General features: G+C 37.5%; 1 protein-coding gene across 2 annotated transcripts in view; it reads right to left on the reverse strand.

Moving 5' to 3' along the window:
• Positions 1-514: 514 nt before the first annotated feature.
• CYTIP (cytohesin 1 interacting protein) overlaps positions 515-26770 on the reverse strand; it is a 63857-nt gene continuing 37601 nt past the window's right edge. For both annotated transcript variants that reach the window (XM_082630300.1, XM_082630299.1), the window contains exons 2-8: positions 21366-21415; positions 21100-21154; positions 15894-15996; positions 15587-15680; positions 12747-12816; positions 4702-4768; positions 515-2029 (exon numbers count right to left, since the gene is read on the reverse strand). In XM_082630300.1, the coding sequence (XP_082486426.1) occupies positions 1569-2029; positions 4702-4768; positions 12747-12816; positions 15587-15680; positions 15894-15996; positions 21100-21154; positions 21366-21415 (900 nt within the window). In that variant the 3' untranslated portion in view covers positions 515-1568. The remainder of the gene's footprint in view (positions 2030-4701; positions 4769-12746; positions 12817-15586; positions 15681-15893; positions 15997-21099; positions 21155-21365; positions 21416-26770) is intronic.

Genomic DNA, 26770 nt, shown 5'->3' on the forward strand with positions numbered 1-26770 from the left:
CTAAGCGGGTAGGCTAGAGCTGGGAAGAACTGGCTTCCAATATCAGCACTGCCACTGACCATGGGGACTTCTCCCAATACCTGCTTCCTTATCTGTATGCCTAACATCTCTCTACAGGGTTATTTCCAGGATCACATGGAAAGCACCTATAACCTATTATGCATTCAGTAAATGATAGACAAGATTGCTATTGTTCCTGTGAAAGCTCTGTTTTTCACATGAATGATTCTCAAGCAGAGCCCGCTGGATACTTCTGAATTCAGAGACTTAATAGGAAGCAGACCTCAAGTAGAAATCTTTTTCTATTTTATTTTATTATTTATTTCTTACCCTACAAGCTTCCTTACCTTCACCTCTTTTTTTTTCTCAAAATGACTCACTCTTTACTCAGTTTATTTAAGTGTTTAAGTGTATCAGTTGCGCTCAAAGTCAACTCTCTCTCTCTCTCTCTCTCTCTCTCTCTCTCTCACACACACACACACACACACACAGAGTTTAAAATCAGTAAGGACTATTTATTGCATTGTTCAGATTATCTACCCTAGAATATAGGTAATGAGCAGCTTTATCACCAGAACAGAGAAATCATGGACTTTAATGGGTATTGAATAAAAATATGATTGAAAGGCTAGAAGTAATGTGATATTAACATAACTAATAGACAAAAGAGTGCTGAGGCAATAACTATTTGGAATATATAATATAAAGTGAGGAGTAATGTGGAAAAAAATCTACAGGAGGAAAATACTTTTCCTGACTAATTTTTCAAATTTTAGACATTTGTTCAAAAAAATCACAAGGCTGTAGGATCTTGAGAGAGCTAGACTTGTCATCAATGTTTAGGCAGAACAAAAGTTGAATTAGGTAAGAATGACATCCTCATCCATTTTGTTTAGGCTACCAATAAAAAAGGACTTATTATAGTCCTCCTTAGCACCCATCTTAGACAACATCTTTCCATGGATCTCATAAAGTTTAAACCCCCATATTAAATCTTATACTTCCTGATTTATTGTCATTGTGGATGTAAAAAAGGGCTGATGATCATCTTTGTTTATAATCTTTCATAGATTTGAACAGAAACATTCAAAATTGCCTATTAATAAGCCTCCCCAAAGGCTACTGAGCTTAAGCAAATATAAAGTTTTGTAACCTAACAATTAACCTACAGAAGGTATTCCAAATAATTATATTCTGTCACTTTCTTATTCACACTTGACTCCAAAAAGTTCTCAACTTTTTACATGAATAATCTAGAAAATAAACTTTACTCTTGCCTTCACAGGCAGCATTAAAATGAGCAGGCACTTGTGTTAATTTGTTATATTTTCTAAGTTATTACTTAATTTTCCTACTGCCTGCTTAGAACTTGAGTTGTTCTGGTTAAAAAAATGATTGAAGGAGCAAACATAATGATACAAAAATTTAAATAAAGTTCACTATTGCCATGAAATGGGATGTCAGTTTTGCAATCCATCTGCACTTTCCCACTAAGCTGGGTGGAGTTGGTCTAAATGAATCTGAAGATATTTATGAAATAAGCTAATATGAAAGGGCACTACAACCCATTAAAAGCGACTCTCTTCCTCTTCCACAGCGCGATGAAGGCCAGGGATGAATTTTAAGAGCTGTTTCCGGACACTTCCCCTTCTGCTTTTCCTGGGCAGAGTCCCAAACATGCTTGAGAAGTTGCCTTCCCACAAGGGAGACATGGACCCACTACTAGCAGAACTAATGCTCTGGTTCCTCCTCGAAGAACACCTCTTCAGAAAATCATCCCCATCCTTGAGGACAAAACACTCATCATCTGTGCTTGTCTGCCGGCTGAAGGCTTCCCTGCTCAAGTCTTCAGACACACATGTCTGGTACCCATCCTCACTGTCTATCGTCATGGAGCTCAGGCAGCTCTTACAGCTGCTCTCACTGGATAATCGACTCCTGTCCAAGAGAGCTGAACCAGGCAGGGGTCCAAACAAAGCTGATTCATCTATGTCCATATTTTCCAAACTTGGGCAGTTAGCTGCATCACCTAGAAAGCAGAAAACAAAGCCTACTGTGAAATGGATCTGAGCATCACTCCTTACAAGTAAATACACCAAATTTCTCTTTGAAGGGCACAAGAAAGAGTAAGGGTAAATAATACTTTTCACTAAACTTTCACTTGCATGAATAAGTAACTGTTCATGAGACCATTCGATAAACCTTATAGTACGATTTTTCAAACTATTTTTTCACAAACTAGTTTCCAGGTAAAAGGGTTCCATGGTGACAAAAATGGTAATGCTAGATTAAATAAATTGAAACAAGATTCTTCATGTGAGAACAGTTCAACTCATCTAACAGTATGCCAGTGCGACTTATGAATTTCCCAAAGAATCATTTCTTATATTGAAGTGACCATGCCACCTTTTATTAAAATTATCATAGAAATGGGCTCCAAAGAACATACTTGGGGAAATGCCTCTTACGGATTTTCTCTATTTTAGTTCCTCTGATTTTTAGTTACTATATTTTTTAATAATTGTAAAGTTATTATAACATCACTTGAAGTGTATGGGAAACACAGTTATAAAACCTGCCCCCAGGGGCTTCCCTGGTGGCGCAGTGGTTAAGAGTCCGCCTGCCGATGCAGGGAACACGGGTTCGTGCCCCGGTCCGGGAAGATCCCACATGCCGCGGAGTGGCTGGGCCCGTGAGCCATGGCCACTGAGACTGCGCGTCCGGAGCCTGTGCTCCGCAACGGGAGAGGCCACAACAGTGAGAGGCCCGTGTACCAGAAAAAAAAAAAAAAAAAAAAAAACCTGCCCCTGTAGGCTGATTCTTAGAGAATTCAAAGATGTTTAAAACAGAAAGGATATCTTCCAGCCTCGATATGCCCAGATGATTCTTAGAACACTTTAATACTTAAATGCTTTGAAATGGTAGTGTACCCAGAAAAGATCCCTGTCCTAAAATAAGTAATAATTCATTTGAAGAAATTGAATGTTATCTGCTTAGTTGAATTTCTTCATCAACATTTTATAACCTACATCTGGGCTCTCCAAACTCAAAATTTAATCTCACACCAACAGCCTATTCATATCCCACTTGTTTCTGTACTATTTGAGTTGGTTAGTATACTGCTAAAAGAAAGGAGATTATTTGTAATACTAGCATGAGAAAAACATCATTAGAAGATGACTTTGCTTCAGGAAAAGTAATAGAACCTTACACACTCAGAAATTGTTTTATTTTGTGCTGATAATATCTACTTCTGCTCTCCTTTGTCCTTGGTTGACACTATAAAAAGAGACTGTTTATTTTTCCATTTGATCTGCAAGGTTGAGTAGGGTCAGCCCTGTGGTGACTAGTTATAATGCTTTCCTTTTTGCTAACAAAACCGATTTTATTTCATCTCCCAACAAGTTGATGAATTTCTTTTGATTGGCGAGCAGTTGGCTTGTAGAAACTCATGCCCTGGATATTTATTGTAGGTCAAGAAAAAGTAAGCTAAAGAACTCCTTCAATCTCTCAAAAAATATGTACAACAATGACCTATGAAAAGTCAAACTCCTTGATTCTGAACTAAGGATCATGTCTATACAAGGCCACTTCCATAAAGCCATAGAACTGCCTACACTTACCAGACCAAACCCCATCTCCACTCCAGGATGCTCCAGAAGTAGAGGCAAAGATATCCCAAACACCTTCAAGTCTACAGAAATCCCGGAAGTGGCCAGAAATGTGTTCCTCTGTCTGGTTAGCAAACTTCAGACACCACCCCCCCCCAACAAAGCCTGCTATATGGTTTTAAGAATATTAATTTAGAAACACAGAAAAGAGAAGTAACTCATACATGTTTCATTTTTTGAAAAAAAAAGAACTTTGACACAAGCCTCTAAGCCATAAATTAGTGCCTAATTAAGAATTAAATGTATCCTTCTTCTGTAAACAGATTATCACTTTTAACAAACAGATATTCTAAGGTTATAAATAGAGACATTAGCTCTGTGTTATCTGAAGAAGATACAACCTATATTTCACACCCACACAGTTAGTGGTTTCAGTGGATTATTTGTATCTACAAGTTCATTCCTCAGGTTATATCAGTCACATGGCAAATGCCAAGTCAACAAATTTTAAACTCAACCCTTCTTTTCAGAATGTACACAAAAGCAAGAGCCATGCATTTACTGTTATAATGATCCTTCATATTTCTGTTTTGGATTTGAGGGCCATGAAGAAGGATTTCTCTGCATTACTGTAACTTACACAATTTGAGCAAATAATAGGAGCTCCACCCAAGAAGCATGTTACCATTCCCAGCTTCAAGAGTTTCTGAGAACTACCCAGCCCCTGAACCGTAGATGTTCTCAGGAATTTAATTCTTCTGCTGAAGTAGTAGGAAAATCAGGCGATCATTCATATTACTCTTCTAAAATCCCCAGGTGCCTCTTGAGAGCGAGTGCACACGTGCACCTGTGTCCATGTTTTCATGTGCATGTGTCCTGTGTATGGAGGAGGGGGTGTGATGATGACTTCTCCCTCCTCCAAATACAGTGGTCACTCCAAAAGCCATGCCAAAGAAACACAGGCTACTATTCTCAATCCATGTTAGGCAATTATTCGCTTGTAATGATGATAATCTTAAAACAATTTAGAGGCAGAAATACTGAAAGAATGAAATGTAAGTGTGGTTTCTGAACAGGAAATCACATTTACCATGAAGCAGGCGCTGTTCCTGTAACTGCAGAGATCTGAACTCCACCCATTTTCTCTTCAAGGTTTGCTGAGAAAGAAGAAGAAAAGTGCTAATTATTTGGAAACCCCAGTGAAGATAGCAATTTACTTCCAGGTGTTGAGATTTGTCATTAATTTCTTTTTCGTTTCTTTCTATCACTAACAATCCCTCCCACTCATTTGAAAGATTCTTCTTCTGTATAAAAGCAGAATATTGGGAACACTAATTTCTCAAGAAATAATCTAGTATCACCAACAAGTTGAAACAATGATGCCATTTCAATAGAAACAACAGATAATAGAAACAATGATATTTATATATTTTTTATTTAAAAATAGTAAAGAAACAGATTGCTTAGGTTTGTGTCCATTTACTAGCTGTTTCGGCAAGGCTTTACACTCTAGGCTTCTTCCGTCAGCAATATGAGAACAACAACAGAACCTAAACCTGGGAATTGTCATGAGGATTAAATGCATTAGTAAATGTAAAATGGTTGGAACAGTGGGTACAGCTTAGTAAACGTTCAAAAAATACCATGATCATTTTGAATGGATACAGAAGATGTAGTATACATATACAATGAAATATTACTCAGCCATAAAAAAAGAATGAAATAATGTCATTTGCAGCAACATGGATGGACCTAGAGATTATCATACTAAGTGAAGTACGTCAGACAGGAAAGATAAATACCATATGATGTCACTTATATGTGGAATCTGAAAAATGATACAAATAAACTTATTTACAAAACAGAAACAGACTCACAGACATAGGAAACAAACTTATGGTTATCAAAGTGGGAACAGGAGGAGGGATAAATTATGAGTATGGGATTAAGAGATACACACCACTATACATAAAATAGTAAATGACAAGGATTTATTGTACAGCATAGGGGACTACATTCAGTGTCTTGTAATAACATGTAATGGAAAAAAATCTGAAAAAAAAATAGATGTATAACTGAATCACTTTGCTGTATACCTGAAACTAACACAATATTGTAAATCAACTATACTTCAATTTAAAAAAAATATACCACCATCATTCTATAAGCCTGGGGCACTAAAGTAGTCTTTTCTGCTGGATATCTACTTATTTTCTATACCCAAAAGGGGAAGTTCTAAAAGGCTTCATTGGAGGGCTAAACTTAGAACACTGTAAGCACCCTGACTTCTTAACTGCTTCCTTCCTTGGCTACCCCGCACATGAGAGCAGTGGCCCAGGGAAGGATGAAACAGCTGCTGTAATGGTCATGACTGCACGTGAGGCCTGGCCAAGCCCACAGGCTGGAATCAAAAGTCAACCAAGCAGAAGGCATCTGACAAGGCAAAAAGGGTCCTTCTCCCTCCCCCTCCTTGTTCTTTACTCCACCCCTTCCTTTGCCATTTCAGGTCCCCACAGCAAGTCCAGCAGGTAAGCACAGCTCAGATTTGCCTGGAGACACTTATCCTGAAGGACAGCCAGCCTAGTTGGAAACAAGTGGTCCTTTGTACAAATCAGTCTGGAAGGGGCAGATGAAGGCTAAAAAGGAAGAGGGGGAAAAAAAGCACATTTGGAAGGGGAAGACTGAAGGAAAAGAAAATATTACAAGAATGTCATTAAGGGTTTAAGGGGGAAAGTGGCTGATTCCTCAGTTCAGAGATTGAACAATCACTGGGCAGGATTTTCCAAGCCTTGATAAGAGTAACATTTAGCAGCAATCATTATGGTTGTCAATATAATATGCAATCAATGAGTCAAAGCCATAAAATACCTGGCTCAGTTAATTTCCTGTTCTTTCTGTACTGTAATATAGTCTACCTGGCTATGAGACTGCTAGGCGACCTGAATTACAGCTCTTGTAAACCTGTGGTCATGTGAAGGTCAGAGTTAGGAAACCAGGAAGTACTGAACTAGCAGGGATCTGGCATATATACCAAGCCCTTTTTTTCTTTCTTAAAGAGGTTTATCTCTTGCAAGAGAATAGAGTCTAGTTGGGGAGCATAAGGATAGACTGATGCTCAAAACTAATTATAGGGAGAAGAGGAAGTTGTATTTCTGCACTTACTATGCAGAAATACAAAGTTAGAGCTTGCCAAACAGTTTCTGTGAAAGTCAAGGTTTTTAAATGTCAAATCTGTTGATTTGTCCCAGTCATCTAAGTATGTCGTCACTTAAACCAAGAAAATACCAATGCAAAGAGCAGATGTGTCAAAGTGACTAAGAGTTTTTAGTCTATATTGAAGCTTCCTTATTTTCCTCAGAGTCAGCCTATTATTAATATCACAGTAGTGTATTTGGACAAATCTAACCTCTCATTGTTAGAAGAAAATTAAAAAATACATGTGAGATTTAACCCTACTGGATCACGTCACCTCGCTGTGCCTAGCTCAGTGCCTGGTACATAGCAGATGCTCAGTAAATATTGGCTAAATGAATAAATGAAAGGATGGCTTCCTGGAACAACACTCAGCTATCACAGACTGGATATTTTGGTTGAACATATCTCCAACGTTTTCATTCTACATGAGACATATAGCTAAACATTTCCATGGCACTTTACTACTTTTATAGTGCTTTCATGGATAGTATGATGTTTAATTTTTCTAACTGTCCTAAAAAGTTCCAGATTAGAAAATAAAGGTTCAATGTAGCAAAATATTTCCCAAGGGCTACAAACACAGTAAATATCAGAGCTGGATTAAAAAGTGGGTCCCTCAGCCCACTAGATGTGCTGTTTTCATGTTAAACATTTGAGTCACAGGCCATAAGAAAGGGAATCCCTGAAAACACAGCTCAAAAGGGACCACTGTTTCCAAAGAAGAGGTTATGGCCCCACAAAGAGTCTTCGAGGGACACAATGCACACGTAGGATGCACAAACTAAATGTCATTGTGTGAAGGGGAAGCCAACCTGACTCTGGTTAATAGGTCAGACCCAGACATTTCTGGTTCAAGAGATGAGCTGGAAATCTCATAATTTCAAGATTAGAAAAGGAACAGAAATGAAAGAAAGTGAGCAGAAATGAACCCAAAAGTCTTCTGGACCTAGAGAAAGAAAGAGGTCACAAGGAAATTGGACCCTACGGTGATAGTTTAAATGCAATTATGTGAGGCAGAGACAAAGACAAGTTTCCTGCTTGAGAGAAGAACCTTGGCTGAAGCTCCACCATTGTGAAAAGAAGCTGAGCAAAGCTGTTGAGGGCGACTAAAGCCCATGGAGAGCATGTACCCAGAGAGGCAGGAGCACATAAACGTAGCCTCATGACCTGAACTGAGCAGCACACTGGCCCTCCAGGGAAGGCATCCAAGCTGCCAGATCTGGCTTTAGACTGGAAGCCTTGAAGTGCAGAGCAGAAGCCACTGCCCAACTCTCACACTGAGTGGAAGGGAGAGGCCCAGGGAAATGGGAAATCCAGACTCCGGAGCTCCACAGAAGTTTAATGATAAGAAAGACAACAAAACTGATAATCAGTACATGGACTCTCTACAACAAAATAAAAATAGAAAAGTGTTCAAAGATTTTAAAATAAGAATATTTACAATCCTCTGAGAGAGAAATGTGATGTTCCTAAGAATAAAAAATTTGAAATGAAGAACAGATAGACACGAAAAAGAACTATTTGAAAATTTTAAAAAAACTTTTAAAACTCAAGAGAAAGAACACATCCTATACAGAACACAGACAACATTACTGAAGATATTACTAAGGAATTCAAAAATAACATAACCGTGAAAAGAACTGTAAAAAAGAATATAGATATAGTAGATGTATACACACATATATGTAAAACTCAGTCACTTTGCTGTACACCTGAAATGAACACAATATTGTAAATTGACTATACTTCAATAAAAAATAACATAACAAAAACGATAAAGTGATACAAAATCTGAAGTGGTTAGGAAGCATGGAAAGTAAATCAAAAGATGCTGAAATATGTCTAACAGAAATTTCAGAAGATAATCCAGGGAATGATGAGGAAGGTGTATTCAAAAAGGTCAAGCTGATAATTATCCAAAACTGAAGAAAGTCAGAAGTCTTTAGACTGGAAGGACACTGCAAGTTCCAAGCAGTATAAATTCAGAAATGAATCCAGACCTAATCACATTGTGGTGAAACTGTAAATCAGGAAAGACAAAAGAACACCTTAAAAGCAACCAGCAAAAGATGAAAAATTGCCCAAAATTGAAATACTGGGTTTTGAAAAGAGCTTAAAAATGGGCAATCCTCTAGAGAGAATTACCAAGAAAAAAAAAAGAAAAAAGGCATAAAAAGTAGTACAAATGAAAATGGGGACACAAGCACAGCTGTGATAGAAAAGAAAAAGATGAGAACAGAATGTTTATTATCAACTTCATGCAATAAATTTGAAAATTTTAAAACTTTATTAACAAAAACATCATTCAATAAAGCTGGCTCAAACAAACAAACAAAAATAGAAAGCCTGAGCAGTCTTATAGCTAATAAAGAAACTGAAACAGAGTTTAGAAGTATTCACATCAAAAAGAAACACAAGCCCAGATGATTCAGATAGTGTTACAAGAATTCTACCAGAGGACAAAAAGGGGAAGAGACTCCTCACCTCATGCTAAGAGTCCAGTAAATTTGATACCAAAACTAAAAAAGATAGTCTGAGAAAAGAAAATTACAGGCCATCTACCTGTAAGATGAAGTTACCCTCAACAATGCTAAAGAAAATGTTATAAAATCAAATCTACAAGTATATAAAAAAGATGATAAATTATGACCAGGTTGGATTTATTATAGAAATGCAAAGGTGGTTTTACATTAGAAAATCTTTAAATGTTATTCACCAAATTGACAGATTTTTAAAAATAAATAAATGAGAAGACCACCTCAACACTTACAGAAAAAAAGTATTTGACACAGTTTAATACACGAACACTGTAAAAACTACCAGAAAACTTGGTGTAGAAGAGAACCTCCTTAACCTGAAAAGTATAACCCTAGAGACAGGAAAGAATCAAAAGAATTCCCTTTAAGGTCAAAAGCAAAGCAAGGATGCCTTCTATTTTAGCTTCTATCCATCATTGTATTATAGGCCTTAACCAGTGTAGCAAAATAAGAAAAAGAGCTAAATATCATTCTCAACAGATAATTATTATCTTCATGAGAAACTCAAAATAATCTGTAATTTATTAGAAATTATATAGTTTAGCAGGATGTTTGAATATAACAGCACAGAAAAATTGATTTCACACATCTACACATTAATCTCAATCAAAACATTATTTTTAATAAAGAAACTATAGTAAGAACAAAAATCATTTTACAAAGGAATAAATCTAATAAAAGCTGCATAGGATCTATCTGCATAAAATTACAGGAATTTATGGAAAGGCAAAGAAAATAATAAAAATTATTTACTGAGATAGTCTGTCAGTAAGAAAACAATACCATATGGATGTAAGTCTCCTCAAATTGATCTATCTATATAAAACCGTATTATCTATCAAAACTCCAACATACATTCATAGAACTTAGCAATTTGATTCTAAAATGTATACAGACAATCAAAGGACCAAGAATAACCTGAAAGCTTGCCCAATCAGACATCAATATTTATTACAAAGGTACAATAGCTGAGTTTGAACTAAACAAATTGATCAATGGATCAGAATTGGAAGCCTGTAAGATCCATTCATATCTGGAACTAGCTTAAAAATAGAGGTTTTACTGCAGGTCCATTGGGGAAAAAGAAGGACTGTATAAAATAAATGGTACTGGGAGAACTGAGTACTCAAATAGAAAAAAATAAAACAAAATTGGAATCCTATCTCATACTACATACAAAAATTAATTCTGAATGAATTAAAGACTCAGATATTTAAAAGCTTTAAAACTTTTAGAAGAAAATATAGAAAATGCAGAGTACCTTACAAAGGATAAACAATCAGGAGCTCCCTCATAAACAAAATATCAAAGGAACAAAGCACTCAAAGTGCTAAGGAGACAAAACACCAACTTAGAATAATTCAATTACCTATAAAACTCTCTATAGTAGTAGTGAAACAGATATTTTTCAATAAAGACCCACCTACCCTCACTAAAAGGAGTATAATACTACAGCAAGAAGGAAAGTAAACCCAGAGGTAAAGAACAGAATACAAGAAACAAGGGCAAGGCCGACAGTTCACAGGTTGGTATACTTGTTTACCAGCTGTTAAGAAAAAAATGCCGTCTTTTTCATTTTAAAAATGGATAGAATTTTCTAAAGTAAGCAATAATAAGGAAAATGGAGACTTAAATGGACATTTAAACATGTTAAGGTCCTCATGATGTTCTGGGAGAGGATGGAGATGTTGAAAATTTTCTAGGTTAGAAAAAATAATAAAGTATGTATATTAAAAGCTCAAGAGAAAATGTTCAAAGAATACAAAATGCTTAGAAGCATGCAAATATGTGTTGTGCAAGAGAGTTCTTTATTCCATGAAACATAAACCTATTTTTCACTTATGTTTTAAATAACATCACTAGTTTATATTCTACATTTCTTTCCTTTTTTTTTTTACAAAAGCCTGAAAAAGCCAGTTTTACTTTTTTGAAAATGATGTTCACTAAGACTCTCTTTTGCAGAAACAAATTAACTTTCGACAATTTAAAAAACCTAAATATAATATAAAGAACTATTTACTCCTTACAAAAATTTAATGATAAAATGTTAGGGGCACCCCTTTTAACATGAAGAATAAGACTCACTATTTACAACATCCTGAGGGGCTTAGCCAATATTGTAAGAGAAGAAAGAATAAACTAGTTGAGTAATTGGGAGTAAAGGGGCAAAACTTTGGTTATTTGCAGATGATACTATGTTTATATAAAAAAATCCAAGGGAATCTAAACATATTACTAGAATAAAGGGAGTTCAGAAAGACTCCTGGATTTAAAACTTTACACAAAAATCAATAGCAATAAGCAGTTGAAAATGTAAAAGACCACATTTATTATAGCAAAAAAATTAGAAGGTATATAGGAATAAATATAATCAAAGATATATAAAAATGTATGAAGAAATTTAAAAATGTTTTTGAAGTACATAAAAGACCTGAATGGAAAGAGAGATCCTGTGTTTGAAGTAAGGAAAGCGAAAACCATAAAAACATCAATTGATATCATTTATTCTATAAATACAATTCAATTACTATCACAGTCTAAAGAGGACTTTTTTCCAATGAATTTTATAAATTGATTCAAAAGATCACAGGGGTAAGCAAAATGACAAGAATATAAAACCAATGTTGATAAAGAAGAAAACAGGTCTTGCTGATGAATTAAATGTGGTGGAAGGGAGGAATAAAAGATAAAGTAGGAATATACTAACTCTACCCTCTTGAGCTCAATAACTGAGCACATCCTGAGATGCACATGAGCGAGGGCCTAGACTTCATGGTCTGCCAGAACCTCACCAGTCTAGGAAACTGAGATTTTTAAGACCCTCAAATAGCCTAGAGAATTTTCACTGAATATCCTGCATTGTACACTATCTCCTGTAAACTTTAATTTCCTCTTCAAAGTTGACATTGTATTTGCCAGTGAAAGTAGATTCAAGGACAGCCACAGGAGTAGAGGGAGATGATTTTTGTAGTAAGAATGAGGCAAAACGAAAGGACGCAGAGGAGGACAACAGAAAAACAAAAATCCCAGGCCCTCCTGCACACATATATAGCACTTGGGATGACAAAAAGACAGCTTCTACTTCTTTGGTTTTTTCCAAACAAAATGTAAATTGAAAGAGATCACAGGTGCATTAATGAAAAGTTCTTCAGGTGATGTGTCTTCCTGTTGCCTTTCTGAGCCTCATAGACATGCAGAAGGAGGAAGGAAGAAACTGATTTGCCCTGGTTTGTGGAATTTAATATTCCTGCAAAGGTAATTGTATGGCTCTTGATAATTCAGCAATTTAGTCTCATCATGACATTTCATCTTCAAGGGCTATCTCAATTCTTCAAATAGATCTTTATTCTACCACTCACATTCAAGGATGAAAAATGTGTCTCACTGTATTAAATTAAATTACCTTTAAAACTTGCAGCTTTGCCTCAAGCTCTGTTCTTTTGAGAATCATTGTTCCATTAAGAGTCTCTATCCTGTTTTAAGAAAAAAAGGAGGGGGAGGGGAATAGCATGAGTGATTCTTTCAAACAAGTACCATCCTTATGGAGTACTACACTTTGAGCACAGGCTATCCTTAAAAAGCAACGTAAATGTTACCATTCTCATGGCACTTCAAGTATCTGGATGTAAGCCAAACCTTCTGACAACATTCTAAGAAAGAATATGGAAAATAAATACTCTCTGAGAGGGTGACTGAAAGAAAAGACTCTGGTTTATTTGTAAACTGTAGCTCATTTTATAGAAGCCCCTATATGGCAATGACGGTTGTTCTCTGCTAGAACCTATTCTTTTGTGGTCTGGGTGAATCACCTCCTTCATTTGGTGAATATTTATTGGGCATCTACTATGTGCCAGACTCTAGACATCGTGCTAAAAGTGAGGGATACAGCAATGAAAACAGGCACTAGGGACTTTCAAACAATGGAATCAAGAAGCTATTTCTTGAAGCAAGGGAAAATCCTTTCTTCCCTAAGATTCTAGGAAATTTTACCTCTGTAACAGCCTTAATTTTGGAACTAGAACAAATAGAACCAGAACTACTACGAGATAATAACTTTCATATGACTCTCTCATCTCAAAACCTTTTAAGTGTACAAACTTTAATCTTAGAATTATCCATCTAATGGTGTTCTTTCTCCCTATACCAGATGCCCTTCTAAAAATAAAAAGACTTGCTCTATCCTGAGTTATTTGATTTGTTTTGTGGGCTCAAGTTAGATGCCATCAATCTGCATAAGATAAATATGATATGTGAGTTATACAACTAAGCATTTTTAATATATTGCTTCAAATTCATTCTGATAAATAAGCTGTAACTCTATAAAGATGCAAGAAAATTTTCAAGCCATGGTAAAATAATGGTATTAAATGCAGAGACCAGTTTCCCTCTATCTCCAACAGCATTATACCCAAGATAATGAGATGATAGCAAGAGAACACGTCGTCTGCTTTCTCATTAGTGGGTCTTGACTCTGGGCGATAGTGACAATCCCTATGAATCTATTTGGCACTTTAATGTTGACCTGACCTGCCCAAGCAATAGATGTCTGTGGGAAGAACTGCAGCCATAGATTGGCCGCTCTCTTCAGTATTTGTTCAAACGGTCTCTCATCTTCCTTATCTCTGGATTGCCAATTGTCTCCACCCAATACTCTTTAATTATCCACCTGAGGTCTGCCCACTTTACCCATCTGGAATATAGGTTTCTGTTTCTAATCACCAGCATGTTCTCCTGGACTCTATATGATTCCTACCTTATAGACTCAAGTTTCTCTGGAGCTCAAGTGGCCCCCATCCTTTACTCTGAACTCATAGGATTCATAGAGTTGGACTCAGTCCTCTACCACCACCAGTCATCTTTCAAAACTACTCTCACACAAACCCCAAAGAAACATCCTTTGAAGTTTTAGACTAGAATCACTAAAGAGTGTCCAGCAGATTTTTTATTGGCAACTTACAAGGAGCAGCTGTGGTGTAGCTGGAGAATAGAGCCTGGCATCCAGAGCAGATGGTCAAATCCCAGCCCTGGCACTTACTAGATGGTTGGTCTTAACTAAACCTCATTTCAGCCTGAGTCACTTCGTTTATAAATAGGAATATAACTAACTTCTGTGAAGAATAAATGAGATGATCAGAATGAATTCTAAAACTATTAAGCCTGGCTGGTGAGGCCCATACTCTGCTCCCTGGAGAACTCTCTGTCTTCATTTCTTACTATACTCTTCCTAATTCACCAACCACCAATTACAATGGCTTCCTCTCTATCCCTTGAATATGCCAAGCCCACTTTGAGAACTCAGAGACCTCTCCCTTTACCTGAAATGTTCTCACCAGGAGTTCATCTAACCATCCCTTCTCCTCATTTCGCTCTCAGCTCAAAGCTCACCTTCTCAGAAAGGACCACTTTAAACACTTAAGCTAAAATAGCAGCCCTCTCACTCAATGTTCTATCCCATCTCTTGTTTTACTTTCTTTATAGCAGTTATCAATAATTGAAATATCAAAATTACTTATTTTTGCAGGCTCTTCTTACCTATCTCCTTCCACAATAAAGCAATAGAAGAGTCTTTGTCTCTCCTGAGCCTATCACAGAGCTGGAAACATAGTATTTGCTCAATAAATATCATTTTAGTGAATGGGTGAATTCCATCTTTTAACTAATTACTAAGGTCTTATTAGGTACTAAGGGTGGAAATGTCAGTTGAATCTCTAACTGGGGAAACAAATGTCCCATTAGTAAGCTGGGAATAGTAGCAGATGCGAGTGTGTGTGTTGCAGGGCAGGAGGGCCGAGCAGACTGTTCTTTCAAACAGAACACTAGGAGAGAGAAACAATTGGCTGGTGGTAGAAGAGGAAAAAACTCAGCCCTTCTGACCTTTCATTCTTTCAAACCACAGGATTACATCAGCCATGGAAATTGGACCCATTCCTCTCTGTCCAAAGAGAATGTGTGCCAGTTTAATTGAATTTGAATTAAAAATAAAATTTAAAAAACGCTATCCCGCCCACTCAGATGTTTGGGCTATTGATGTTCTCTGACTTCAGATGTTGACAGCATGTTCAAGTTTGAGGAAACCTTGAGAAACAAAAGGAACTGATAAAAACGTCTGTACCCAATCCGCCAGCTATGGTGCACTGCCTCCCTTCTTGTGATCCTGAACAAAAAGCCTATTCATTCACTCAACAGGCATTATGAGAGACCGTAACATTTTTGAAGCCCCACGGGAAGCAGCCAGATAGTTACGTTAGCAGGTTTCCTGATGATCTGATCAGGTCAACAACTTGTTTGTGGGTAAAACCTTCTGTGCTCACACCATTGATATTTGCAAGGACATCACCTGGGAGATGCCAAGACAAATGAGTGTTAAAACGGTTGGTTAAATAATCTTTCCTGACCCGCGAATGAAATAAAACAAGCAAGACCCAAACCTTGGCAACATAAAGGAGTTAAGGAAATTCAAAGCAACAATCATGTCCTGACCTTCACTATCAAAAAAGTTATTTTTCTTGCTATTTAAATAATTCCTAACATGAGCATAGTTCTAACTTACCAGCTTTCAGGCCAGCGCAGTGTGCTGGGCTATCCTCCTGGATTTTGCAGATCAGGGTGCACATCTCTGAGGAGCAGGTGTTCTGGTTTTGGAGCCTGTAAGTCTGTAAAATTAGAGGGATACATAATTACCATTACCAAATATAAAATAGATTACCATTACCAAAAAACTCAAAATCTATTTGTTAAAAAAATATTAAGTGGTAACAGTTACCTTAAGCAGCATAATAGATAAGTGCAAAGAACAATTTGGGAAGCTTTTCTGAATATAAACTAAATCTAAGTACCAATCTTACACTTCTCCCACACAATCTGTAGCTGATTCCATTCATAAAAAATACATTTGGCTTAAGAAAGAAAGTAGGATAAGACTGGCTTAAGACTTTAAGACTTTCAAGCCTAAGAGACCACCTGATGCTATCATTATTGCATATTTAACAAGAAAAACTTGGTTTCTCTTTTCCCAATGGGCTAAAACAATAATGGCCAAGAGCAGAGAGAAAAATCTCTATGTGGTTCTCCCGAGCTAAAGTACTTATTACAGGAGCGTATGAAACAGTACACATCCAGCAAGGGAGATATGCCAACAATAATTATTTTAAATCAGAGTTCTGCAAATAATGACAATCTGCCCTGCATTCATTCAAAAGCACCATGATTGACTCAATTACCTTCATTCCTGAGTGCTCGGTGGTACATCTGCCCTGAATACTCATTCATTAGCCACTCGACTAAATTAGAAAAAGTTATGCTTCGCCTCTGGCCTCAATTTGGCAAAAGCAGCCTGGTTTTGTTTTTGTTTTTGTTTTCGATTTGTACCAAGAACACAGCATAAGTGTTTGGTGAATAGAGTGGCCCAAGGACCTATACTTTTCTTTTTCACATATTTAAGTTATGAAGTCTCGTTGCATTTAGAATCAAAATCAGCATTCTGAGTTGAGTAAGTCTTCTAAACATCTGTTTCCTAAAATTAAACCACATTCCAGCACTGCTTCCCTGTGGAAAAATGAATGTCCGATGTTCATTCCTTTTGATTTTACAGACCTACAGCCTCCAGAACCAGCAGAACCAGAAGTCAGTCAAACTTCTAGAAACTTGACTTTGTTAACCTAAGAGATTTCTATGTATTCTGCAAGGCATTTAGAATCCCCATATCTCAAAGATAAAGGGGACTTTTAGAGATCGTGTAATCTACTTTCCATCTGTGCCAGAGATCCCTTTAACAGCTTTTCTGCCAGGGAGTCTTCTTCTTGCCACAGCCCAGGCCCTTCCAGAGATGGAAGGGTGGTCTGGTTCATGGAGGACATGAACCAAAGCTATAACAGACCCTCCTTTGGGAAACCACTGTTGTAATGATTCTCATTAGCAGTGAGAATCTACCCTCCATGTCCAGGGAGCAAGGTGAGTACAGTGAAGGGGAAACATGTTAATTGATGTAGCCTGCACCTGTGTATATGTTTGCAACAGGTGTAAAATTTGTGGCTTTGAGAAGGAAAGGCAGAGGTCCCCAAGTTTTGGAAAGAAATTATTCGTTGGATATTTCTCTCTTTTATCCAGTTTTCTAGCTCAATCATTTCCTAGAGACACAAAAGTACATTGCCTTTCTCATGCCTGATAGCCTTCATTCAAACACTTTTCATTTGCTGACCTTCTACTGGAACCAGGCACATTACTAAGTACTTTATGTGTTAGTTCATTTGAAGCACCTAAGAACCCACTAAGGTAGCACTGAAAGAATATGAACTCAGGTGTACATGAATCTAAGGTCTGTGTTCCTGCCAACTTACTACATTATTCTCTGTAGCAGCAAAAAACTAGCACCCATGGAAACCAGAGGAGGTGGACTTGTTCTCTCCCAGCATGCCCTGCACCTGGTAGACCAGGGCCCAAATACATGTTAATGATGGGGGCACAATAAGGGTACATGAGGTTCTATCTGGTCTTCAAAATGTTCCCAGAGCATGTCCCCTATTTGATGACTACTACAAATCTTATGAGTACTAGAGAATAGGTTATGGCGTAGAGCTGGTAATGGAAAGCATACACCATAAGGGAATTTGCAGAGGAGCGGATCCTTGCATCACTAAGATAGCACAGACATGCTGCAGTCCAGAGGTGAAGCCATTAGCTCATGTGAATCCACAAAGCTTCAAGGCACTATAGCCTGCTGTTTACTAATGATAGCTTTGATTCTTGCTTCATGTAGAGTAAGTGTTTACGGTATAAGGGAGAAACATGGGGGAAGCAGTGACATGTCTGTAGAAAAATGAGAAGAGATCCTCACTGGTTACATTAAGTAAGAGTAAGTGAGTAGACTTTGCTCCTGTTTTCAGTAGCAATCACTGCACATCCTTGGGGATAATCTCATTTGAAAAGAAGTGGTCACAAAAAGCATAGTGTCTCTACAACAGAATAGGGAGGGTTCCATGTAAATGAGGAACAAGAGAGAGTACTATGCTTCTAAAACCTGATGGAAGAATTAGAGTTTTCACCAAATTCAAAAGTAGAAGAGTTCAGAAAGGAGAAGGTCTCTTCTTTTCCCCTAGAGCCTTCTACCTATTCATTGCAGCTAGAGTTCCATTTTGTTTCTTTATTCATAAAACACATCTTACATAGCAGCTTCCTGTTCCTAATCTTAAAAGACACTGATTTTACATTTGTGGGGCTGATATTTAGTCACCAAAGTTTTCTGAAGGCAGCATCAGAGTTAAGATATAAAAACTGATGTGCAGTTTAAGGATATGGTTATGCAGAATGCCTCTAAAAGAAATGCAAAAGTGTAATGGAAAAAGAACACAGTAACACTTAAACTACTTCTCTTGCACTTAATTAGACTAGACTTCATTTGATCTAACTCACCACCTTAGCAAATATGGCCATGAAAAGCAGACACAAATAAGAAATGAAATTCTTAGGCTATTAAATAGAAATCCATAAATAAGTTAAAATTTTCCTAGAGCATGAGACAATACGCACATAGAGCCAAATGTTCTTAAGTGTTCCAAATAATAGTTTAAAAATGTTGCCATAGCCAAAGCAATCTTGAGAAAGAAAAATGGAGCTGGAGGAATCAGGCTACCTGACTTCAGACTATACTACAAAGCTACAGTAATCAAGACAGTATGGTACTGGCACAAAAACAGAAATATAGATCGATGGAACAGGATAGAAAGCCCAGAACAGGATAAACCCACACACATATGGTCACCTTATCTTTGATAAAGGAGGCAAGAATATACAGTGGAGAAAAGACAGCCCCTTCAATAAGTGGTGCTAGGAAAACTGGAGAGCTACATGTCAAAGAATGAAATTAGAACACTTCCTAACACCATATGCAAAAATAAACTCAAAATGGATTAAAGACCTAAATGTAAAGCCAGACACTATAAAACTCTTTGAGGAAAACATAGGCAGAACACTCAATGACATAAATCACAGCAAGATCCTTTTTGACCCACCTCCTAGAGAAATGGAAATAAAAACAAAAATAAACAAATGGAACCTAATGAAACTTAGCTTTTAAACAGCAAAGGAAACCATAAACAAGACGAAAAGACAACCCTCAGAATGGGAGAAAATATTTGCAAATGAAGCAACTGACAAAGGATTAATCTCCAAAATATACAAGCAGCTCATGCAGCCCAATATCAAAAAAACAAACAACCCAATCCCAAAATGGGCAGAAGACCTAAATAGACATTTCTCCAAAGAAGATATACAGATTGCCAACAAACACATGAAAGGATGCTCAAGATCACTAATCATTAGAGAAATGCAAATTGAAACTACAATGAGGGGCTTCCCTGGTGGCGCAGTGGTTGAGAGTCCGCCTGCCGATGCAGGGGACATGGGTTCGTGCCCTGGTCCAGGAGGATCCCACATGCCGTGGAGCGGCTGGGCCCGAGAGGCATGGCTGCTGAGCCTGCACGTCCAGAGCCTGTGCTCCGCAACGGGAGAGGCCACAACAGTGAGAGGCCCGCGTACCGCAAAAAAAAAAAAAAAAAAAAATACAATGAGGTACCACCTCATACTGGTCAGAATGCCCATCATCAAAAAATCTACAAAGAATAAATGCCGGAGAGGGTGTGGAGAAAAGGGAACCCTCTTTCACTGTTGGTGAGAATGTAAATTGATACAGCCACTACGGAGAACAGTATGGAGGTTCCTTAGAAAACTAAAAATAGAACTACCATATGACCCAGCAATCCCACTACTGGGCATATACCCTGAGAAAACCATAATTCCAAAAGAATCATGTACCACAATGTTCATTGCGGCACTATTTACAATAGCCAGGACATGGAAGCAACCTAAGTGTCCATCGACAGATGAATGGATAAAGAAGATGTGGCACATATATACAATGGAATATTACTCAGCCATAAAAAGAAACGAAACTGAGTTATTTGTAGTGAGGTGGATGGACCTAGAGTCTGTCCTACAGAGTGAAGTAAGTCAGAAAGAGAAAAACAAATACCGTATGCTAACGCATATATATGGAATCTAAAAAAAATGGTTCGGATGAAACTAGGGGCAGGACAGGAATAAAGACGCAGACATAGAGAATGGACTTGAGGACACGGGGAGGGGGAAGGGTGACGAAGTGAGAGAGTGGCATGGACATATATACACTACCAAATGTAAAATAGATAGCTAGTGGGAAGCAGCCGCATAGCACAGGGAGATCAGCTCGGTGCTTTGTGACCACCTAGAGGGGTGGGATAAGGAGGGTGGGAGGGAGACACAAGAGGGAGGGGATATGGGCGTATATGTATACATATAACTGATTCACTTTGTTATACAGCAGAAACTAACACAACATTGTAAAGCAATTATACTCCAATAAAGATGTTAAAAAAAACACATCACTAATTCAAATATAGAAAATGCACATTATAAAGAGTATATCACTCTCTTATTTATGAGCTGGCTGATATCAAGAACTTCTGATCAGTCTCAAACCTACCAGAAGACTAAAGCAGCTTCAAACAAGAAGCAGACTATGTCTCAGGGTGGGTTTTTTATCCGCTTGAATGTTTTCTTTCCTTGATAGTACCCAACACACTGAAAAGCTACCTAAAACATTGAAAACAAGTCACAGCCTCCATCATTCCCTAAGCCCAACTTCATTCTTTCTCTGCAAATATCATGACATAACCAGTGCCACTTTCTTCATTAAAAGTCTGGAAAATCTGAAAACTGCCCACCTGAATTTCAAACCCAAATTTTCCATTATCTTGTTTTTCCACAGTAACAAGCTTTCTGTAAAACAAAAAACAAAAAAAGATCAAAGTATAACATTTGGCACATACCTATCATTAAAAATAACTGTCAATAAAAAATAGCTGATGTTTATGTAAGCTGTAGTATATATGACTCTGTGTGTGTGTGTGTGTGTGTGATATCAACAGCCTGGAAAGCTGTGTTCCTAAATATCTTGCTGAGAAACCAAAAAATAGATTAATTTCTTTACCTTTGAGCCCAGGAAAAGTCACCTGAAGAACTTGATCTCGTCAGAGCAAGCTGAAAAACACAAGCACACAGTTATTGAAAGATCCTTAAGACACATCTGCAAAATGTTCTATATCACAAAGGACTTTGTTCTTTATCACCTTCTTTGGCCCAGCTCCTGGGAAATTGTTACGGAAAGGCCGTAATTTCCATTCTCTAGCGATAGCAAAGGAGAGCTGGGAAAGGGACCGTTCAGGCAGTCCACTTGAAAGATTAAATGAGGCTTCCATAATAATACCCCATGGCAAAAGAGTTAATGTAATATGGCAAAGCTCCAAAGCTTCCGAAAAGAACTTCATATCTAATCTGTATTTAAAATAGCCTCTGAAAGGTTAACCAGAGCAATTTATAATCACACTGAAATCCAAAGAAAAATAACACCCATGGAATGGCATATAAAACCCAAATAGTTGATAGTTTTGGGAGATGCTGATGAAATGACTGTGTTTATTGTAATAGTTCAATATGTTACTGTTTTTAGCAGGATAAAATCATCTCTAAAGAACTAACTAATACCCAGAAGCACAATTCGGGTGAAATCAGAGACTCAAAACCTCAATTCTTTTTATGATTTATTTTTGCAATAGTTTTAAAAGAGTACAGTGAGATTTCCAGCCAAGAAAAGAAAGGAACCTCAGAATGATGTAAATGGCATAAATAACATCACCTTTACTCCTCTGCATGTTTTGGGAAAAGATCTTATAAACATAAGCTTCCAGGATACAGTCTACCGTTATAAACAAAGTAAAAGTTAACAAAAAGTGGCATCTTGTTTTTAAGGTAATTACAGTGAGGTTTTTTGTTTTGTTTATTTGCTTAGGGATTAACAAATGTTAATTAGCTCTTTCTCAAGTGTTGGTCCAGGGCTCCAAAACATAAGCTCATTCTACTAGTTAACCCATGGTGTTCATTTAACTTGCAACCTATTATGCTTCTCATATGTCAAGGACTACAGAAAATATCAGGAGATCAATTCAGGAGTCCAAACAAATAAAAGTAAAATAGAGGATGAAAGCCAGGAGAAGAACATGTAGCAGAAATTAACGCACAAATTAAATCTTCATTAAGGCATTTGTTAGTGGAAAAGCTTACATCAGTATAAGGAATTTGAATTACCAAGTATAAAATGTCAGCATTCTCACAAATTTTCTGGAATGGCTCAGTGTTCAGAATTTGGCCACTTGTCAGTAATGGTAATGTAATGAAGACCTGATCTCTTCCTAACAATTTGATGTAAATTAATTATATTTTCCTCACTTGTCAGTTTTGGACTTCAAATCATTTATATCATCGTGAAGACTGCAATCGGAAGGCTCAGAAGCAAAAAAAAAAAAATTCTCTATATTTGCTAAAAAGTATCTATTTTCAATTTATAAGGACTAACTGTGGAAGACCTATAACAGCTTGTATGGTTTGTTTCAGCCTGATTTTGTCCTGATAAGTACCATTAACAAGGGTGGGGACCATTCAGTTATGCAGCAGCCTGCCTTCTTTTAGAAGATAGCAGTAAATTTGATATGCCCAAGCATTCTCAACCTCTCTGTTATACTGTACACACATTTTCTTAATCTACTTTCATTATTTCCATTTGCTTGGCTTTGATCCTTATTTCAGATTGTAAAGTACTTAGGTAGGTCATACCTAATCGTGCTATCTGTAAATCATACCTAGGGTTTATATTTAAAATTATTACTCTTGCTGTCAATATTCATCAGATAATGCACATATTCATTCATGTGGAGGCATATATGTGTATTTATGTGAAGGGCAGATTGGATTAAATACCTCACTTCTGTTCATAATTCCCCATATCCTTTGGGCCTCTTGGGGAATGTAGTTTTACTTTCTACCCCAGCGCCCATCACAGGGCCTGGAGTCGAGTGGAACCGTAAAAACAGCTAAACAGACAAACAGAAGTAAACTACTAGACTACAATACGAGCAAGTAAGAGGTGGTGGGAGATCCAAAGTAAAAGAGTCTTCAACTCTGTCCCTCATTAAATTAAATATCCATAGGAAAAGCTCAAGGGTAGACATTTAAAAATATAAAGTAAAATTTAAAATGAAAGAAAACAAACAATGATAAAAAACAAACACCTGAATCGCAAAACAGCAAGAACCATAGAAAAAGGACTAATAGAAAACAAAGTAAGTCAGTAATGCCTTAATACACAACTACTAAATGAATGAATGGTGGCAAAAATCAATGAATCCTTACAATTTTGAGCCTTCCTTCACCAATTTTAAATACCCTTTTGCTAAGCAAATAATCATAGCATTGAGGGAAACTTCAAGATTTCATCTCTTCCACCATTAACCTGCCTTCTAAATCAAAAATTATTCTAGATAGATTCAAATATAAAATTGTTTAAGTCCACATGACAAATCCCAGACTTCTATAGAGAAGGAAATTTCCCCACCTCTCTCGGTCTAACCTTTCTATCTAGCTAATCGACTAAATTAAGATGGAAATATCTGCCTAGCACAAGGTGAGATGCAGAGCAGATACTCAATTCTTGTGGACTGACTGATCCGGGTCATCAGTGACACAAAGGAAAAACTCAGACTAAATCAAATTATGAATTAGTTTCCACTCTGGATCAGCAATGAGCCTCTCATAGGCACCTAACATTTAAATAAAAAACAATTTAAATTAAGCACCATCAAATTCTCTGACACATTCCACATCTTGACACAATGCTTACGTGGTTTTGATCTGGGCTGTCAGACTCAGGCGATGTGGAAAGGAATGTTCTCAGGGTTCAACCAACTATCTGCCTAAGTGACAAGAAGTACGTCTGAGGTCTTACCAAAGGTCTTACGCTTTAGAAAAAGTTTTCCCTGCAGCCCATTCCCTGGAGTGAGCAGCCCTCTTCTAGAATCTGACCAGTGGAGTCTCTGCTCCCTTGACTGCCCTCCCAGCCTGAGCTTTTTCTTAGGGCTGTGGGGATGACACCAAAACTCATGAATGAGGAACTGGTGTGCAATGAACAGCATATGCTGGCAACAGCTGTCTTTTATTACACATTATCTAATATGAGAAATCTAGGCTTAGCAGTTTGGCAGGGCTGCAAACTACACATTCGATTACATCTGCTGAGTAGACAAAGCTCTTTAACCCCTTGCTAGCCTCTAAAATAAAGATGCCTGGGGTAGGGCTGAGGATCCGTCTCTTTTGTTTTTAGTCAGATGACTTAAAAGATTAGACATCAATGTTAAAAATGTCATTTTTGCTGCTATGCAATGATTCACAATGCCCCTCTTTAGTGGGAAACCAAGACCAAATACTTCAGCTGTCAGTTTGCAAAACTAGGCATATACCCTGAGAAAACCATAATTCAAAAAGAGACATGTACCAAAATGTTCATTGCAGCTCTGTTCACAATAGCCCGGAGCTGGAAACAACCTAAATGTCCATCATCGGATGAATGGATAAAGAAGATGTGGCACATATATACAATGGAATATTACTCAGCCATAAAAAGAAACGAAACTGAGCTATTTGTAATGAGGTGGATAGACCTAGAGTCTGTCATACAGAGTGAAGTAAGTCAGAAAGAGAAAGACAAATACCGTATGCTAACACATATATATGGAATTTAAGAAAAAAAATGTCATGAAGAACCTAGGGGTAAAACAGGAATAAAGACACAGACCTACTGAGAATGGACTTGAGGGTATGGGGAGGGGGAAGGGTAAGCTGTGACAAAGTGAAAGAGAGGCATGGACATGTATACACTACCAAACGTGAGGTAGATAGCTAGTGGGAAGCAGCCGCAGAGCACGGGGAGATCAGCTCGGTGCTTTGTGACCGCCTGGAGGGGTGGGATGGGGAGGGTGGGAGGGAGGGAGATGCATGAGGGAAGGGATGTGGGAACGGATGTATATGTATGACTGATTCACTTTGTTATAAAGCAGAAACTAATAAAAAAAATTTAAAACAAAACAAAACAAAACAAAAAACTAGGAATAATCTGCCGCAGAGCCAGACAGACAGCCCTGCAGAGGAGCTTGTAGTTCCATACTGTAGCCACTTCTGCTGCTAAGTAACGGCCTGTTACTTCCTGTCCCCACTGTGTACTCATTTCCTGAAACTGCTGCGGGTTGGGGAGAGGAGGATACCTATTCACAGACGAGGTATTTTTGTTTTTGTTGTTTGTTTCAAAAGTCCCAAAATTATGTGCTCCCTTTCCAGTCCCCTGCCTCATTCTCCCCAATTCTTCCATGAACACAGATTGTTTTTTTTTCCTTTTTAAGTCAGGAGCTTTAGGATAGCAGGGCTCCAGAGAAATATTCTAAGATTAGCAAAATAATGGAGCTGAACTGAAGTTTTTAACTTTAAGTGCCCTTAAGGAACCCAAATAGAATGTTGCGGCTTCTCGGGAAAGTCTCATTGTGGGCCCATGAACCTCTTTTTCAAGAAAAAATTTTTGGATATTGTCTCTAAGCATACCACAGTATAGATTAGAGAATACTTTTCAAATTCTTTTGTAGTGAAATTAACAGTTTTCTACTAAAAGTATACATTAAATGATCAAAATATCTTGCCGTCAGGAACACTTGGGAGTTTTGGTAACGGATGGGTGTGTAGCCAGAAATAATGTAAAAGATCCTGAAGGGTAGAACCCATCCCAGAAATACATGCATTACCGGGTTTAGTACAATATTCTGTACCTGAACTTATAAGTGAAATAACCCTTCCAGAAGTTGTCTATTTAGTAATAATTCGATAACCAAAAGAAAACCAGGCAAAGAGAGTCTGTCTATGGTCCCACTAATGCACATTCAGGCTTCTCCTCTGTTTGTCAGGTTTTCACTATAGCATTCAGTGGAAACTACTTTCCAATGACAACCTACTACCCTTGGGAGAGTGGGTGTAAGGTCCAGTGGCTACTCCTTTAGCATTGCCACATTCATCAAGATGACGTTACTTCGTCCTGTCTCCTTCCTATAGCGTTTTCCATTGTAGAGATTTTTTTTTTCTAAAACCATGCTCAGAAGTAGGAGCCATACTGGGAGTGTGTCACCTCCTACAAATAAAGGTATTGAGATCATATAAATACACAGAAATCTGTTTTTAAATAATGTTGAGTATAAACACCCTGGCTAACCAGATAGAGCTTTGCAGAAAGCAAAGCCAATGATAACAAGAAGTATGAATTGTTGACGTCAGCCCTGAAAAGGTTGAAAATAACAGTGGGCAGAGAAACACCTGCTTGTGGGATTGCCTAAAAGGGATCTTGTTGCCTGCAGTTCAGTCAGTGCCAAATATGTGATTATTCTCTAAAAAACCAGTTAAGGGAAATGAACACCCATTTGGAAAATTCTGAACTGTTGGGATAAACTTGCATCAAGCCTCACTGATGAT

Source organism: Mesoplodon mirus (assembly GCF_964341445.2).
Source record: "Mesoplodon mirus genome assembly, chromosome: 8".
In the NCBI taxonomy this organism is placed as follows: Eukaryota; Metazoa; Chordata; class Mammalia; order Artiodactyla; family Ziphiidae; genus Mesoplodon; species Mesoplodon mirus.